Source organism: Carcharhinus amblyrhynchos, chromosome 35, assembly GCF_965287045.1.
Source record: "Carcharhinus amblyrhynchos chromosome 35, sCarAmb.v2.hapA, whole genome shotgun sequence".
Taxonomy (NCBI): Eukaryota; Metazoa; Chordata; class Chondrichthyes; order Carcharhiniformes; family Carcharhinidae; genus Carcharhinus; species Carcharhinus amblyrhynchos.
Genome location: NC_137358.1, coordinates 7,352,703 through 7,372,113, shown reverse-complemented (window position 1 = coordinate 7,372,113; position 19,411 = coordinate 7,352,703). Strand labels below are relative to the sequence as shown.

The 19,411-nt window shown below is 43.9% G+C and overlaps 2 protein-coding genes across 2 annotated transcripts in view; both read left to right on the top strand.

The window, feature by feature from the left end:
• The window catches only part of mybpc2a (myosin binding protein Ca), a 56,254-nt gene extending 54,606 nt beyond the window's left edge, over positions 1–1,648 (top strand). Inside the window, 2 exon segments of the mRNA XM_080217350.1 lie at positions 426–468; positions 1,439–1,648. Of these exon segments, the coding sequence (XP_080073476.1) occupies positions 426–436 (11 nt within the window). The 3' untranslated portion in view covers positions 437–468; positions 1,439–1,648.
• Positions 1,649–4,691: 3,043 nt separating this feature from the next.
• The window catches only part of emc10 (ER membrane protein complex subunit 10), a 59,107-nt gene continuing 44,387 nt past the window's right edge, over positions 4,692–19,411 (top strand). The window contains exons 1-4 of the mRNA XM_080217670.1: positions 4,692–4,816; positions 15,150–15,216; positions 16,637–16,749; positions 17,609–17,707. Coding sequence (XP_080073796.1) covers positions 4,736–4,816; positions 15,150–15,216; positions 16,637–16,749; positions 17,609–17,707 — 360 coding nt within the window. The 5' untranslated portion in view covers positions 4,692–4,735. The remainder of the gene's footprint in view (positions 4,817–15,149; positions 15,217–16,636; positions 16,750–17,608; positions 17,708–19,411) is intronic.

Here is a 19,411-nt window from a genome sequence, read left to right as displayed (position 1 = left end):
ACCTTAATCTACTGTTGTGAGGCGTCTTACCCTGACAAGTATAGATTGTTGTAGAAACCCACTTGGCTCAATAATGCCCCTTTGGTGAAGGAAATCTGCTGTCCTTACCTAGTTTGGCCCACATCTGAGTCCAGAGCCGCAGCAATGTAGTTGACTCTCAACTGCCCTCCTGAAATGTGTAGCAAGCCTCTCAGTTCAAGGGCAACTAGGGATGGGCAACAAATGCTGGCCTGGCCAGTGATGCCCATGTCCCACGAATAGATAAAGGATGGCACCGATAATCACCAACAGTGCGCATGCATGATGAAGGGGGTGAGGCATTAGAGATTGAATGATTAACACTGCATGGTCAGGGCAGAAGGGGAGATAATTGCAGAGAAGACAAGCAAAGTGATTTACCGTTTCCCTCTCTCTCTCTCTTACAGTTCCTCAGTAAAGTTCTCCGTGTGTAACGCAGCAAACAGCACGGTAAGAATTAATATTTAGAGTGGTTTTTTTTCTCTCTCTGTTTTGAGAAGCAAGATGACAAGCCAACGCTGCAAAAATTGATTAGAGCGGCAAGAGTAAGCGTGTCAGGTTTTCGAAAGAGTTGAAAGCCTCCGGTTTAAGCAGATTGATTCTGCTCATGTTCATCTGTGACTATAAAAACTCTCATCCCCCCCTTTACATCTCTGTTATATCACACGCCCTCGGTGCGTTCGTTACAGATTTCTGTGAACTGATTTTCAGAGCTGCAAGCGGTGTGAAGGCTGCATCTCTTCAGCTGTCGGTTTTGAGTTGAAGGTGTAAAGTTAAAGTTTATTTATTTTTGGTTTAATTTATATTGTCATATATGTTAGCATACAGTGAAAAGTATTGATTTTTGCACACATAGGAAGACAAAGCATAGATAAGGAAACGAGAGAGTGCAGAATGTAGTGTTACAGTCATAGTTAGGGTGTAATGAAGTTTTATAAGCATAGAACGAGAGTAAAAGATAGAATTAGAAGGTGTGCTGGGCGCAGCTTGCAAGAAGTCGCCTCACTCTGGCGCCACCTTGGGAAAAAATAACTGGTGTCACAAGTAGGCTTGCATTAACACTGCAATGAAGTTACTGTGAAAATGCCCTAGTTGCCACACTCCGGCGCCTGCTGGGGTACACTGAGGGAGAACTTAGCCAATGCACTTAACCAGCACGTCTTTTGTACTGCGGGAGGAAACCGGAGCACCCAGAGGAAACCCACACAGACACGGGGAGAACGTGCAGACTCCACACAGACAATGACCCCAAGCTGGGAACTGAACCCGGGTCCCTGGCGCTGTGAGACAACAGTGCGAACCACTGTGCGACCCACTCATTATACGTCTCAGGTGGCAGGAGGTTTCTTTAGCATCAGTTAACAATAGATAACTTTTTGATGGTGTTTCTCATTCTGACCTTTCACCCTGTGACCCGCAGGCAGCTTCAATCCACCATCCCAGAATGCATGGCAACCATTTTCTTCAGGCAGCAAAGGATCATGGGAGTGTCGCCAACTATTCCTCTCCCAAAGAATCAAATGGATAATAGCTACTTTTGAATGTGTTAATACTTGAAAGCATTACTCTGTTCTTCAGTTTCATGTCACCCATATATATTTTTAGTGAAATAAAGAGGTTAGACAATGTCTTTGTTGGGTATTTCTTTGTTTTAAAGCTGAATAATTTGCACGTGCACCTGGTAAAAGCAGGCGGCTTTGGGCTTTGATGGTTCAGTTTGTTGTTGTGAGAAGTTGGCGTGACCTCCTCTCTGATTTTCTCCCAAGGGCACATTCTTGAAGCTCCTGTATAAAAGCAAATTACTGGAATGTTGAAATCTGAAACCAAAAGAGAAACTGCTGGAAAATCTCAGCAGGTCTGGCAGCATTTGTAAGGAGAGAAAAGAGCTGATGCTTCGAGTCCAGACGACCCTTTGGCAAAGCTTTGACAAAGGGTCGTCTGGACTCGAAATGTCAGCACTCCTTACAGATGCTGCCAGACCTGCTGAGATTTTCCAGAATTTCTCTCTGGGTTCTTGAAGCTCCCACCTGAGTGAGTGTGCAGGTGAGAATTTGGGCCACGATGGGGGTCGCAGTTATGGGATTGTGCGTGAAGGGTCTGTATGAATACCTCCCGTTGGGATTTTACGGCCTCGCTCATTCCAAAATCGTAAAATCCCGCCCGAGGTCAACGGATCTTTCCATTGTCCGCTCCTTGCCCACTCTGATTCCCATGGTGGACGGGGTGGTAAGATTCCAGCCGCGAACTCATTATTTTGGAAGTCACAAGAATGCAGAAACGTTGAAACTTTATTTATTAGTGTCACAAGTAGGTCTTACATTAACACTGCAATGAAGTCATTGTGAAAATCCCCTAGTCGCCACACTCTGGCACCTGTTTTTCCAGACACTGAGGGAAAAATTGAGCACGGCCAATGCACGCTAACCAGTACATCTTTCAGAAGAAACTGGAACACTCAGAGGGAATCTCATGCGGACACGGGGAGAATGTGCAGACTCTGCACAGGCAGTGATCCAAGGTTGGAATCGAACCTGGGTCCCGAGCGCTGTGAGGCAACAGTGCTAATCACTGTGCCACTATGCTGCCCCTGTGCTAGCTGACACATTCCTGTCCTCCACTCGCAAGACTCGCCACTTGTTCTTGTGCGGCGCCGCACCCCCTCCCCCAAGTCTTTTCCCTCCCTCTGGATTTGCTTAAATCCCGTCACGGCTCTAACCTCTCCCCAGTTCCAATGAAAGGTCCTTCCCCTGAAACCTCAAAACTGTTTCCCCCTGCTTGCAGATGCAAGCGGACTTGAGTGCTTTCTCCATGTTGTCCACAATAATTCTTGATTTGATTTATTATTGTCCCATGTATCGGGATATCGTGAAAAGTATTGTTTCTTGCGCGCTATACAAAGCAGGCCATTCATAGAGAAGGAAATGAGAGAGTGCCGAATGTAATGTTACAGTCATTGCTAGGGTGTAGAGAAAGATCAACTTAATATATGGTAGGTCCATTCAAAAGTCTGATGGCAGCAGGGAAGGAACTGTTCTTGTGTTGATTGGTAGGCGACCTCAGACTTTTGTATTGTTTTTCCGACGGAAGAGAGAATGACCGGGGTGTGTGGGGTCCTTAAGTATGCTGGCTGACTTGCCGAAACAGCAGGAATTGTGGACAGAGTCAATGGATGGAAGACTGGTTTGCATGATGGAGTGGGCTGCATTCACAACGCTTTGCAACTTCTTGAGGACTTGGGAAGAGCAGAAAACACACCAAGTTCTGTTACATCTGGAAAGGATGCTTTTTAATGGTGCATCTGTGAAAGTTGGTAAGATTGTAAGCCAGATCATGAAGTATAAAACAAAAAACCTGTTGCAGCCTTGTGCGGATGGTAAAAATCACTCCCTTCTGATATCACCTCAAGAGTGACTGCAAGAGGGAGGCAGTAGATTTTTTTTAATTTGCGCAGCTAGACCAATAAACTTGTGTTCTTTTGTTTAAACTCAAAATACCTGCCCGGCTAATTCTGAATAATTTGGAAGTGTACATCATGGGCAACCTGCAATATTAGCCCAGCACATTGTCACTAAATCCATTAAAAAACTGTTTTACTTCATTTGTGGGACATGAGTGTCACTGACTGGCCAGCACATCTTTGGACACTAACAGACAATTTAACACGGCCAAGCCACCAAACCCACACATCTTTGGACACGAAGGGGCAATTTAGCTTGGTCAATCCAACTAACCTGCACATCTTTGGATGCTAAGGGACAATTTAGCATGGCCAATCCACCTAACCTGCACATCTTTGAATGCTAAGGGACAATTTAGCGTAGCCAATCCACCACACCCATTCATGTAATAATCTGTTGCTACTAGGGGTAGCATGGTAGCACAATGGTTAGCACTAGTGCTTCACAGTTCCAAGGACCTGGGTTCAATTCCTGGTTTGGGTCACTGTCTGTGTGGAGTTTCCACATTCTCCCCGTGTCTGCGTGTGTCCCCTCCGGGTGTTCTGGTTTCCTCTCACAGTCCAAAGATTTGTGGGTTAGGTTGATTGGCCATGCTTAAAAAATTGCCCCTTCATGTCCTGAGATACGTAGATTTCAGGGCACTTAGAGGGATTAGCAGGTAAATATGTAGGGATAAGCGGGGTAGGACCAGCGTGGGATTGTGGTCAGTGCAGACTCAATGGGCCAAATGGCCTCTTTCTGCACTGTAGGGGTTTCTATGATTCTATGAGTAATGCTAACTCTGTTGGTATATAACATTCTGAACATATTGAGGTGAGGAGAAATTTCTTCACTCAGGGAGTGGTGAATGTATGGAATTCAATTTCACAGAAAATAGTTGAGGCCAAATAATTTCAAGCATAAATTAGATATAGTTTTTGAGGCTAAAGGGATAAGGGTCAAGGGGGGGGGAAACAGGATATTGAATCTGATGATCAGCCATGATCATAATGAATGGTAAAGCAGGGTCCAATGGCAGAGTGGCCTCCCTTGCTTCTAGTTTCTATAGAATGTTCTATACCAACAGAGTCATCTACCTGCTGGACCTCCAACCTCCTCAGGAGCGATCCTCCACTATCCCAGCAGCTCCACGTTCCTTGGCGTACGGTCCTCCAATATCCCAGCGTGCGACGCGCCTTCGGTCCGCCGGCATCCCGGCATGCTACTGACTCCTCCAGTTTCCCACACTGCACCGGGCACTGTCGTTTCCGTGCGCGGCGATGGAGTCGCCTGTCGGGCGAGCGCTGAGCTGTTTGCTGCTCCTCAATCTCCTCGGCGCCGGTCTCTGCAACTCCAGGAGGGTGAGCGAAGGAGCGGGCGGGCTTGGGAGGGGGAATTGTCACCGAGGCCGGTGTGAGTGCTGCTGGTGGCGTGGGCCATTGGGCCGTCCGTTGATGATGGAACGTTGGGGCCGCGGTTTGAACTGCGGCTGCGCGAGGTGCGAGTGCATCTGTTAATCAGTGCCTAGCAACGGGCACAGGCCGGCTCTGGGCGCCCGGGGGCCTGGCAACATAGAATCTAGAAGCAGGAGTAGGACATTTGGCACTACGAGCCTGCTCCACCATTTATTTCGATCATGGCTGATCAAATTCAATATCCTGATCTCACCTTCCCCATTCTGCCAATATCTTTTGATCCCTTTAGCCCCAAGAACTATATCTAATTTCATCTCGAAATTGCACAAAGTTTTAGCCTCAACTACTTTCTGTGGTAGTGAATTCCAGACATTCACTACTCTCTGGGTGAAGAAATTTCTTTTCACCTCAGTCCTAAAATGTTCCCACCATCGGGAACATTCTTTGTGAATCTCCCCTGTTGGAATTTTATAAGTTTGTTTGAGATTCCCTCTCACTCTTTGAAACTCTAATGAATATAATCCCAACTGACTTAATCTCTCCTCGTATGACAGACCTGCCTTCCCAGGAATCGGTCTGGTAAATCTTCAGTGCACTCCTGCTGTAGCAAGGACATCCTTCCCCAGGAAAACGCACACATCACTCCAAATGCGGTCTCAACAACCTATACAATTGTAGCAAAACATCTCTATCTCTATACTCAAATTCGCGTGCTATGAGGGCCAACAGACCATTTGCCTTTTTCGCTGTCTGCTGCACTTGCATGCTCACCTCAGTGACTGGTGTACGAGGACACTAAGGTCTTGTTGAACATACCTCTCTCCTCATTTATGGCCATTCAAATTAAAAATGTGCCTTCCTGTTTTTGCTACCAAAGTGGATAACCTCACATTTATCCAAATTATACTACAAAAGACTCAGTAGGTTTATGTTGAGCAGGATTCCCTAATGGTGATCCTGTGTTGGGGAATTGGGAACTTGGCATGGAGAGCGGTGCATGGAGCATCCCCGCCCAGCCGGTTTTGTAACTTTTGGGTGGCACAGTGCTGCTGCCTCAGCACCAGGGAGCTGGGTTCAGTTCAGACAATGGGTTACTGTCTGTGTGTAATCTGCACACGTCTGCATGGGTTTCCTCTGGGTGCTCCAGTTTCTTCCCACGGTCCAAAAGACGTGCAGGTTAGGAGAGTGGCCATGCAAAATTCTCCCTCAATGTACCCGAACAGATGCCGGAGTGTGGTGATTCGGGGGTTTTCACAGTAGCTTCATTGCAGTTTTGATGTAAGCCTACTTGTGACACTGATGAATAATCTTTAATTTTTTTTAAGGCCTAGAAGAGTCTGTGCCCCATCTGCACAGTGTAAGAGCTTGGAGCCCTTGTTGCATTATTTGAAGTGGCTGCACCTCAATTTCTGCTGTGCTCTTGCCCTGAACTTTGACCACTGGTGCAGAGTGGGCAGTGCATGTGGACCTCCTCATAGGTTTGCAACTATTTCTGGCTAACATGGCCTTCAGCAGGCCTAGGGCAAATGTGGCTGATTGGGTTGTTTGCTGTGACTGCTCATGTCTGTTCTGCAGCGATATCTGCATTTGCACATCCATGTGTTTCCCTTACTTGCATGTATGCAGATACGGCACAGTGGTTAGCTCTGCTGCCTCGCAGCTTCAGGGACCTGGGCTCGATGCCGAGCTTGGGTCACTGTATGGAGTCTGCACGTTCTCCCTGTGTCTGCGTGGGTTTCCTACGGATGCTCCGGTTTCCTCCCACAGTCTGAAAGACATGCTGGTTCGGGTGCATTGGCTACGCTAAGTTCTTCCTCGGTGTACCCAAACAGGCACCTGAGTGTGGTGACTAGGAAATTATTCATGTGTACAACTCGCATATTGTGAACAGGTGCTTTTGTTTCTGCATTCCCATCAGTACACTTACAGCTGCACCTGGAGGATTGTGTACAATTGTAGCTACTGCATACTAGAAATGGTTCCATGGCCATGGCAAGAGTGTAGAGGAACCATAGAATTCCTACAGTGCACAAGAATGCCATTTGGCCCATGTCTGCATTGACTCATTGGTAGAGCAAGTTGCCCATGCTTGTATATTTACTATGGCTAATCCACCTAATGTACAAATCTTGACACACTTGGGGGTAATTTAGCATAGCCAATCTAAGCAGTTTACCATGGCCAATCCACCCAAACTACACATCTTTGTACATTAAGGGGCAATTTAACACGGCCAATCCACCCAACCTACACATCCTTGGATACGAAGGGGCAATTTAGCATGGCCAATCCATCTACCTAGACATCTTTGGATTGTGGGTGGAAAGCTGAGCACCTGGAGAAAAGTTGCAAACTCCACACAGACAGTGACCTAAGGCCTGAATTGAACCTGTGTCTCTGGCACAGTGAGGCAGCAGTAGTAGCCACTAAGATTTACTAGAATGGTAGCAAGAGTCTTCAGCTATGAAACACTGGAGAAGATGTGATTGTTCTCTTTGGAACTGAGATTTGATAAAGATGTTTGAAGCTATGAAGGATGTTGCTGGAATAAACAAAGCAAAACTGTTTTCAGTGGCTACAGGGTTGGTGACTGGAAATCGGGGTTTTAAGATAATTGGCAAAGTAATCAGAGAGGCAATGAGAGATTTTTCGCACTAGGTTTTGTAGTAATTTGGAGTTCTGTGCCTCAAAGGGTAGCAGAAATGTATCCGATCATGACGTTCAAAAAGTACTTGGATAAGTGACTGAATGGGAGGGTTGTGGGCAAAGTGGCAGGAAGTGTGATTAATCGGATAGCGCTCTCCCACAGACCTGGCAGAGGTACAACTGGACTGCTGCTATGATTTTATAAATACAGCCAATTGCTGCAGACAGTCATACATGCAGAAGGTCATGTAGATGTTCAAATATACCCCAGATGGGAACTCAGCAAATGTGTAGAATTCTTTGGATTGATAGAATATTTAACATAATGGTGACTGCCATTCCACTGTGCAGTTATTCTAAAACTCTTATTGTGCTGTGTGGTGGATTTGTGAACATGTCATCAAATCAAAGCCATTAATGTCTAAATAGTATTCCGAAATGAAGGACAATTGTTTTCTCCCGAGAGTTTTTTTCTGTTTGAAGAGCAGAAGTCTTGGACTAATTGGGAAATGAATCTTTTGATCTGACTGCATTCTCATTTCCGAGTTGTAATTGTTTTTGCTCTTTTTTTCAGAGAGAGCATTGTGAAGTTCTGGCAAACTTGCAGGTTAATTAACAGTCAAAACCTTAACCATCTTTAGATCGGCCAATTAGCTGTTTCTTTTTCCTGCTGGCCGCCTGCAATACCAATGTGTTGGGAGTGCTGTACAAACCCTCTGATCACTAAAAGGCTTTTGTTGGCCCAAGCACCTTTTCCCTGACGTGCTGCAGCTGAAGTGCACCATGGCACGGTGACAGTGGTTAGCATTGCTGCCTCTCAGTGCCAGGAATCCCGGTTCAATTCTGGTCTCAGGTCACTGTCTGTGTGGAGTTTGCATGCTCTCCCCACGTCGGTGTGGGTTTCCTCCAGGTGCTCTTGTTTCCTTCCACAGTCTGAAAGACGTGCAGGCAAGGTGTATTGGTTATGGTAAATTGCCCCTTATTGTCCAAAGATGTGTAGATTAGATGGGTAAGCCATGGTAAATGTGGGAGGTTACTTGAATAGTTAGGGTGAGATAGTTTATCTATTAGATGGGTCAAATGGCCACCTACCACACTGTAGGGAATCTGATCTATGAAGTGAAACTGGTAAAAACATCATTTGAGATGATAGCCTCTGCCTCTTCAGCAATGCTCAGTGCCTTGTGTAAGTAGAATCATAGAAATCCCAGAGTGCGGAAGGAGGCCATTTTGCCCATCGAGTCTGGACTGACCACAATCCCACCCAGGCCCTATTCCTGTAACTCCACGTATTTACTCTGTTAACCCCCCGACGCTAGAGTCAGTTTAACATGGCCAATCATCCTAACCTGCACATCTTTGGACTGTGGAAGGAAATTGGAACACCTGGAGGAAACCCACACAGACATGGGGAGAAGATGGTTTTCTTTTGCAAAAACATACTTTGTTCACAAAATCTGAAAGAAATACTACAAAAACCTTTCAAGTTATTTTAACAGGAAAGTGTAATAATGTGCATATTTTCTCTAGAGATCAAGATGTACTCTAAGGATTTCAGTTCGATAATGAGAGTATTTCAATATTTTCATTAGAGATTATAATTCTACAGGCTATATATATCCGTCATGTTGAACTCTGCAGTGATTCAATAGTAACATACAGTTATGGTTAAACATAGTCCGAGGGGTTTTACCAACTTCTTAGCCCCCGGTGTACCTTTTCTGCAGAGCTTTACGTTGTGGCCTTTCCCCATTGCGTCTTGCCAGCTGAGCAATCGTCAGCATGTAGTCCTGTGTTTTAGAATGTGCTGGTCTGCAACACTTGGTCAAGGACAACTTTTTTCACTGGAATTTTCAAACAAATTTTGGGCGTACCAAAGAGCATTTTTCACCGAGTTGGTGATCTCCAACAACAGTTGATGTTTGTCTCACTCTGCGTCCCTGGGGACAGCACGTAGAGCACTGTGTCATGGAGCTGCGCGTGGTGAACCTGGATAAATACCGCTGCATTTCACTCGAGGCCTTCTTTGCAAAGCTGTATTCCATTGGGAAATGTGATTGCATTGTGGTTAAATGTATTTTTTTGAACAACTTTTTTCATGAGGAGCGGGTGATGTAGCAAGGCCCAATGTGTTAATAAGGTCAGGAGTTAATGGGAGGTGGGGTGGAAAAGGGTTTTCTGTAAGGGATATTTGACTCCCTTGCAGGTTTTGCGGGTTTGTGACTCTGGAACTGAAACTAAAAATTTGAAACCATATTTAACATGATATATTACTTTATTTAAAAAAAGTTTTTCTGCAAATCTGACTCTACCTCATTTGTATTTCTGTTTGTGATGGTGAGTTTGGATTGTAGCTGCTTTAGATAGAATTGGTGTGTCTAGTGCCTTTGGCTGCTGCAGTGGATTGAAGATTAACTTTCCCTTCATGAGGCAGTCTATACTGCGCTTTTAAAATGGACACTGGGGAAGTGGACAGATGTCACCTTGTCCTTGGTGTGTGGATATATTGATGAGTTAAAGCAGAAGGAAGTTCATGCATTGGCTGAGGAACTGACCTTGGCTCCACTCAAATCTTCAGTTACAGGAAGCCATATTTAAAGAGGGGAAAAGTGCTTTATAATGAAGGGATTTTCCGAGGGCTGATGATAGTTCCTGGATTTGTGACCTAGTATTGACAACACTTGGTAGTTTTAAACAAACAACTTTTTTTACTTTTTTTAAAGTTTATTTTATCAGTGTAACAAGTAAGGCTTACATTAACACTGAAATGAAGTTATTGTGAAAATCCCTTAGTTGCCACACTCCAGAGCCTGTTTGGGTACACTAAGGGAGAATTTAGCATGGCCAATGCACCCTAACCAGCACGTGTTTTGGAGTGTGGGAGGAAACTGGAGCACCCGGAGGACATGGGGAAAACATGTTAACTCCGTACAGCCAGTGATCCAAGCTGGGAATCAAACCCGGATTTTTGACGTTGTGAGGCAGCAGTGCTAACCGCTGTGCTACTGTAGAAACCCTTTGCAATTTGTCTGTATGTTCATTGTTCATTGTGAAACTGACCCACACTCGCGTCCAGGGTGACCTTAGATGTTCCAGGCCCAATCTGGGTCTCGACTGAGTTAGACCTCAGTTGGAATGGCAGTAGACGTAAGTTTATTTGTCCCACATCATATAGCTTAAAGAGCAACAAATTCACCATGGGTTTCTCCTCTTCTCTGCACCCTCATTGAAAAGTATATCTGTGGATATTGTGTGAAGACAAAATTGTAGTCAGCTGTGGTATCCCATGTCATGGGGACAACACAATGGCACAGTGGTTAGCACTGCTGCCTCACAGTGCCAGGGACCCGGGTTAACCTTCTGGCCTAAGGTTACTGTCTGTGTGGCTTTCCTCTGGGTGCTCTGGTTTCCTCCCACAGAATGTGCGGGTGGATTGGCCATGCTAAATTGATCTTAGAGTCAGGAGATTAGCAGGATAAACATGTGAGATTACAGGGATAAGGCCTGGGTGGGATTGTGGTCGGGACAGATTTGATGGGCTGAATGTAGGGATTCTGTGTCGCCACCTGCTGCCTAGGGCTGTGCGTGAGGAAAAGACACTAGTTACTAGAAGTTTCCTGTCACCCGTCTATCTCAATATACCTCCTGGACAGGAGAAATTTAGGCTAGGGTGAAGAACATAAAATCAAAGTTCAAGTATTCATGTGATGGCCTACACCTGTTCAGACGTGTCTGCGAGTATCACCAAACTTGCTTCTCAAGTCTGAATCCTTCTCCGGGTTCAGTTGAACTGAGGTGTCCAGTTTCCTGACAGCTAGCTTTCACTTTTGCTTATCTCTGACAGCATTTATAGTAACATTTCAATCTGTGCCAAATGTTAGAAATCGATCAAGACAAGTTTAGCAAACAGCGTGAGTTAGAATCATTTCAGACCCAGGGGTTAGCCCGTCAGTGTGATGAGGATTCACGTTGGGTGGCACAGCGGTTAGCAGTGATGCCTCACAGCATCAGAGAGCCGGGTTCGATTCCTGGCTTGGGTCACTGCTGAGTCTGCACGTTCTCCCCGTGTCTGCATGGGTTTACTTCTGGGTGCTCTGGCTTCCCCCCTCATTTCTGAAAGAAGTGCTGGTTAGCTACATTGGCCGTGCTAAATTCTCTCTTGTGTACGTGAACAGGCATCAGAATGTGGCGACTAGGGGATTTTCACAGTAACTTCACTGCAGTGTGAATGTAAACCTACTTATGACTAATAAATAAACTTTATATTGCATTGATCTCAGAAGTCCAGACTTCTGGATGTCAGTGTATAGGAATGGAGCACAATTTTTTTTGCATCAGAATTGGTATGAAAAGCCTGTTACAAAATAGAACTCTCACACTGTCAGGACAGAGGTAGGGCGTCAAAGAAAGAAATTTCGGTTGCTGTAGTGCTGTACATGATGTCCCAAAGTGCTCGCTCTGCAACCAATTTTTGAATGTAGTCACTGTTGTAGGTATTGTGCAGATAATTTACGCATAGCAAGATCCCACACGTAGCCATGTAACAAGGCCTGATAAATTACTTTTGATGTTGCCTGAGATATAAACATTGGCCAGGATGTCAGGGATAACTCCCCTGATCGTCTTCACAGTACCGGCCTAATGGTTAACCACCTGGCTTGGATTCAAATCCAGGTTCCATCAGTAAAACAACAGTGTGCAAATCTCCCGTACCGCACAGCATCAGTTTTCCATTTTTACTCCTCATTACCCTCACCTCGACATGGTGATTTCTGAAGCAGAATATTTAATTGGAGCTTTCTGAAATGATTTTGTCACTGATTATGAGCAGCTCTTACAATAAGATACATGTGTGGTACTTGCTCCCAGAGAAGCTGCAGGTTTCTACCACAGCTGCAGTATAATGTGTACCATGTGCCGTTATCCTGTGGTTTACTGCATACTAATTTCTGATACCCATCTGCATTAATGACACATACAATCTCATAGTTGTTTGATGTTATCGAGGTTTAGGTATGCTTAGAAACCAGCATTAAGTTGATCTTTCTCTACACCCTAGCTATGACTGTAACACTACATTCTGCACTCTGTTCTTTCCTTTTCTATGAACAGTATGCTCTGTCTGTATAGCATGCGAGAAACAATACTTTTCGTAGTAGATTAATACATTTGACAACAATAAATCAAATCAGAAAACTTTCGATCCCTCAAAATAATTGGCGGTAACGGGAATGTATCATGAGCTCTAAAATTTAAAAATTTAAGTTTATTTATTAATGTCACAAGTAGGCTTACATTAACACTGTGATTAAGTTATTGTAAAAATCCCCCAGTTGCCAAACTGCAGTGCCTGTTCGGATACACTGATGGAGAATTTAGCACGGCCAGTGGCACCTAACCTGCACATCTTTTGGACTGCGGGATGAAACCAGAGCACCCGGAGGCAACCCACGCAGACACGGGGAGAATGTGCGGAGTCTGCACAGTCATTCAAGGCCGGAATCGAATCCGGGGTCCCTGGTGCTGTGAGGCAGCAGTGCTAACCACTGTACTACCATAAAGCGGAGGCTCTGTGGTACATCTTGTAAATGTGAATAGTTGCCAGAAGCTGACTTTTAATTTGAGATATCATCCTTCGCAATGAGCGAGTACTACACTGTTTAGAGGCTTCTTTAGCCTGTTAGCAGTAAAAACCAATTGAAATGATTGCTCTTATGCATTGCTTTCTAATATTGATGCTCATATGCCTGTTTGGTGCTTTCAATTCATTGTGTACTGATGTTACACAGCTCATAATACTTTCTCTAAGCACAAGCTTGGTTTTAAATGCAAAGTCTTCAGTTGCACTGCTGGGTGATTACAGTATTTTGAAAATACCCAATGCACAATAAAATCTGCCTATGCTTGCAGATCACTACAATCCCGCTAATAGCACTGCATCACCAACAGCAATGCCAATAATTGCATCTTGTCTTTTAACAGATATAATAAGATGCCATCTTCAAAATCTCTTCATTCAGCAGAGCTGTGGAGAAGTATCCAGGGGCTTGAGTGTCACAGATATGGGTTTAGCTGTAACTCAGTGGGTACCACTTTCTCCTCTCGAGTCTGAAGGTTGAAGTTAAAGTTTATTTATTAGTCACAAGTAGGCTTGCATTAACACTACAATGAAGTTGTGTGAAATTCCCCTAGTTGCCACACTCCACCTGTTTGGGTGCACTGAGGGAAAATTTAGCATGGTCAATGCACCTAACCTGCACGTCTTTCAGACTTTGGGAGGAAAGCAGAGGAAACTCTCGCAGACACAGGAAGAGCAGTGCCCACATGGACAGTGACCCAAGCCAGGAATTGAACCGGGTCCCTACCGCTGTGAGGCAGCAGTGCTAACCACTCTGCTACTGTGCTGCCTTAGCTGTAATTCAGTGGGTACTACTTTCTTCTCTCGTGTCCGAAGATTGTGGGTTCATGTTCCACTCCAGAGACTGAAGTACAAAATTTCCAGACTGCAGGAGTGTGGTACTGAGAAAGTACCTCAGTGCACTGAGATCGTTGATTAAGTTATATATTAGGTAGACTTGTAAGATTCAATAGCAATATATTGAAGAAGAATAGGTGTGCTGCCTGTAAAGTTCTTGGGTATAAAATTCTTTGAGGTGCTCTGAGCTTATCTAAATGCAACTCTTTGAGTGTGATGTACCATAACTGATGGGGAATGGATTCAAACCATTCCCCTCATGGGTCATTTGGTGCATTTTCATTTTACCCATGGGTGGCGGATTGCCCCTCTTGCTGCAGTGACACAGCGGAGCAGGAATGAAAGCATTTGCAGCCAGCTGAGGCAGGCATTAGCGGTTTTGCACTGGATTACTTCTACTCGTTTCTTGTCATTGTGTGATCCACACTGAAGGAAAAAGAAGAAATCTATTATAAAAGCAAAATGCTGCGGAATCTGAAACAAAAACAAGCGCTGGAAAATCTAGCAGCTCTGGTGACATCTGTGGAGAGAGAATAGAGCCAACGTTTCGAGTCAGGGTGACCCTTCGTCAGAACTGACAAATCTATTATAACTGGGTAAAAGTGTCTCAGGGTGGCCTCTTATCAATTGAGTGCCAGGTATCTGAACTGAAATATCAGCTCTCAATATATTACTTCGAGGTCTTCATTTTCCTTCAATAAAATAAATGCAGCATAAAAAGTTTGCGCTGAATGTATTTTCATATTGTGTGCCTTTCCGCCCTCCTTTCAGTTTTTAATTTATTATTTGATACATCCTTTCCCCCTCCTCCTCACTCCTTGAAATGCAAATCTGTTGTGGTGCATCTTCTGTCAAAACTTATTTTATTTCCAGAAGCTCAATTTCTTATCTTGGCTTTCACCCTTAGCGTTCAAGCTGTTAAATCCAAGCTTCAATTGGTATTTACTCTATTCCATTGCTTCTGAAACCCGACACGAACTATGGTTTTTTTTTATTATTGTCTCCATCTCTTCAGTTTCTAAAATAGCTAAATTAAATGTGAGCCAGGTTATTGTGTACTGTTAGACTCTGCTGTTACTGAGCACAGAATGGGTGTGTGACCTATTCTCTAATACTGCAGTGATGCATAACTGGTCATTTCTGTTCCTTCTCTTTCAGCCGGGTGATGTTTTAGACTCTGAAATTGCAGGACTGTCTGTGCCCCTTGAACACTCATTTGAATTTGGTAAGTCCGAGGAGTTGATAACTGATTTTTTTTCAAATGAGTATCGTTTTACAAATGGAAATCTCCACTGTTGATGTCATTGCCCCAGCTGAGGCATACATTAGGAGATCCTGGCCGGAATTTTACCGCCTTGCCTGCCATGGAGATCGGAGCGGGCAAGGGCTGAACAATGGGAAGGTCATTTGACCACGGGTGGGATTTTGTGGTTTTGGGACGAGTGAGGCCATAAAATTCTCCTCCCTTTATCAAATTATTTCCAGTGTACGAAAAGTTAATAATTACAACTAGCGGATTTCATGGCAAAATAACTGAAGGAAAAGTCTTTTCACGCAACAAGTGTTCAGGGTGGTATAGTGGCACAGTGATTAGCACTGCTGCCTCTCAGCCCCAGGGACATGCGTTCAATTCCGGCCTTGGGTGATTGCCTGTGAGGAGTTTGCACGTTCTCCCCATATCTGCCTGGGTTTCCTCTGGGTGATCCAGTTTCCTCCCACAGTCCAAAGATGTGCTGGTTAGGCAGATTAGCCAGACTAAATTTCCCTTAGGGTCTAGTTGGGATTGTTGTCACTGCAGACGCGAAGGGCTGAATGGCCTCCTTCTGCACTTTAGGGATTTTATGTGATTTTGGATTGCATTATCTCATGTGGGGAAACGCATTCAAAAATAGCCTTCACCAGAGAACTGGATAAATACTTAGAACAAAAATGTAGGGGCATGGGGAATGAGTGGGATCGTGATACTAACTGGATTACTGTTCAAAAGAGCTGGTTCAGTCTTGATGAGCTGAAGGGCCTCCTTTGGTTCTGTACTGTTCAATGATTCTATGATTTTATCTGTGACCTGATCTGAGTTAGTTGACCTCCATTGAAAGAACAGTTCGTTTGCTTTAATTTGTTTAACTGCTCCTTGTTAACAAGGGGAAAACTGCACAAGTGCTATTGCTTCTAATTATTATGCAGCGATTCTTCTCCATGTTGGTCCAGGACAACATGCTGGTGGAGGCGATAACCTGGTGGTATTATCACTAGACTATTAATCCAGAAAACTCTGATAACGTTCTGGGGACCCAGGTTCGAATCACGCCACGGGAGATGGTGGGATTTGAATTCAACAAAAAAAAATCTGGAATTAAGAATCTACTGATGACCCAATGTTGATTATCGGAAAAACCCATCTGGTTCACTAATGTCCTTTAGGGAAGAAAATCTGCCGTCCTTAACTGGTCTGGCCTACATGTGACTCCAGAGCCACAGCAACGTGGCTGACTCTAACTGCCCTTCAAGGGCAGCAAGGGATGGGCAATAAATGCTGCCCTGCCAACGACACCCATGTCTCACAAATGAATAAAAGAAAACTTATGCTTCCAGAAATTACATTAAAGCTCATCAGAGATCAGTAAAGACATGTTTTATGATTGCAGATGACAGCATTCAGTATAAAAAGAGGGGCTCATTTTTCTGGAGACCAGGCCGAGAAAACACTCTTGTGCTAACTCAGACACAACTGACGGAGGATGAGAGGATTAAACTCCGGGTAAGGAGCACTTTCTTTCCATGTTCCCATGTTACAATTCTGAACCTTATGGAGCAGCAATAGTTTCAGATTTCACAAACGTTTGATATTGTTTAATATGAGGTTAAAGTAAATAAAATCTCTCACACTAGGAACTGGTAGTTGGCCTTTACCCAAGAGAAATTTGATACTTCTCAAATTTATTATTTCACGGGATGTTAGCGTCACTAGCATCTGTTCCCTATCCTAATTCCCTTGACAAGATGGTGGTGAGCCGCCTTCTCGAACCACTGTAGTCTGTGTGGGGTAAGTACACCCATCATACTGTTAGGGAATTGTAGGAGTTTGATCCAGCGAGTTACTAGGCTTCTTTCTCATGTATGTTCCCCGATTAAGCTGAAATTTGAAGTTTTGTGGATGTTTTGGAATTCTTTACTCCAGAGGTCTGTGGATGTCCTTTGTAGCAGTGCTCCGAAAGCTCGTGAGTCCACATAAACCTGTTAGACTTTAACCTAATGTTGTGAGGCTTACCTGGTCTGACCTACATGTAGATTCCAGAGCCACAGCAACATGGTTGACTCTCAATTGCCTTCTGAACAAGGACAACTAGGGATGGGCAATAAATGCTGGCCAGCCAGTGATGCCCATGTCCCATGAATGAGTGAAAAAACAATGTGGTTTGACATGTTCTGAAAGTTCAAGGTGCTATATACGTGCAAGTTCTTTCTTTAGCCGTGGAGAAACGAAGAGAAAAATGTTGTACAGGTCAGTAGAATCCGGAAAACTGATTTTGTGTTGAACATTTTAGATGCACTGTTCACTGATCAAGATCCCACTGTCTAACTATCCATAATCAATGTCTCTTTTCCATCACTGATAGGATATGGCTAGTACAGATGGACTGTATCGGATCAGGATACCAAGGAAGCTGGGCAGCGAGGGTGCGGTTTCAGATTATGTGTCATCTTTTGTTCGAGTAGTAAGTACCAGAAAAAGTAAACACACTAATTCAGCCACAAAATGAGAAGAATGTGATTACAGGATTCTGTTTCAACATACAGAATAAATTTCAGGTGGGGGGGCTGCTCGTATTGCAAACTCCTTTTGTAGTTTATTTCCCGAAGAATCACTTAAATTGAGATGTTTTCCCTTACAGTGAGACTCCCTACCATGTAGAACATTGTTTGAAAAGTAAAATCAGTGTGTGTTAGTACATGTCTCTGCAACCAGCTTCACTTGTGCAGTATGTCTTGGGTGAGGTTAGTGCTTTGGTGTTATGTTTGGATAGCTATGGCAACCCACCAGAAAATGAATTGAGATGACCCAAATTAATCCTGCTTCATATTCTGCGTACTGAAGAGCCTTTGCTGATCGTCTTGGTTGGATTTCGTTTCTGGCCCCAGAGGTGAAAGGCTAATGTGCTGCCCGGTATCTTAATTGAAAAAGAGACATCAAGCGTAAAGATATAAGAATAACTTGTGGTGCACGTGTTTTGTGGCAATTTTGAGAACTTATTTTACCTCTTTTGATGCGATGTTAAAAAAATAGAAGTTGGTGAGGAACTTTGAACACTTGTAAAGCAACAAGTTGGGACTGACAGTGATAAGGCATGAGGCTGGGTGATGAATGACATGCTTGCATTCATGATTTCCACAAAGTGATTGGTTATGGTGTAGCAAAGAAAGCAAAAGTCAAAAAGTGGATTGACTTCCTGGTGATTCAAGGAATTAAGGAAGAATTGCCAAAGGTGAAACATGGAGAATGTATGTGTAGGTGTACTTTTAATTCGAAATGGAGAACTATTCTGCAAGAGTAAATTGACCTTTATGTTGAACATGATTGTGTAAGTGTTGTATGGATAGATACTACAGTACTTTTTTCCTTTGGAGAAAGTGCCATAATGCATTAATGAATGCAAAAAAAAACCTGTCAGTCTCATGTTTTATGCTGCAATTTAAATCGACTGAGTTCTGGCTGTTTAAAAAGATCTCGCCTTTCAAAGGTTAAGGGGAATTTGATTGAAGGTTTCAAGGAATTAAGGGCAACTAATGAGATAGATGGAAAGAAACTGTTTCCTGGTTGGGTCACCTAGGCATGATGTGGATGTTCATTCACCTGACGAAGAGGGAAACCTCGAAAGCTTGTGCGTTTACTATCAAATAAATCGGTTGGACTAAAACCTGGTGTTGTCAGACTTTTTACTGGGTCACCTAGGACCAGGGGACATGGCCTAAAAATCAAATTTTTCAGGAGTGGAGCGCTAAAGAATGGTGAAGTATGGAATTTTCTTCTGCAGGTGACAGTTGATGCTAGATAATTTGAAATCTGGGAATGATAGATTTTTGTTAACCATGGCTATTAAGGGATATTGAAGCAATGGTTGGTATGAGGAGTTAGGTCAAAGATAAGATGGGATGTGACTGAATGGGGAATAGATTCCAGGAGCAAAATGGTTTACTCCTGATTCTCTCTCTCTTTCTCAAATCACTCTTGTAGCCAAGGGAAAAGTTCACTCTATAAAAGAAGTAAATTTATTGTAAAAATTCCAACAGGCTTTTTGTGTTTTTCTTTCTAAAGCACCAATATCTGGGGATGGAAGAATTTTGTCACGGGGCAAGAAGAAAGGGATTATTTCTGTTTTGTTTTTGAAGTTTTCATTTAAAGCTCAGGGATTTTGATCTAG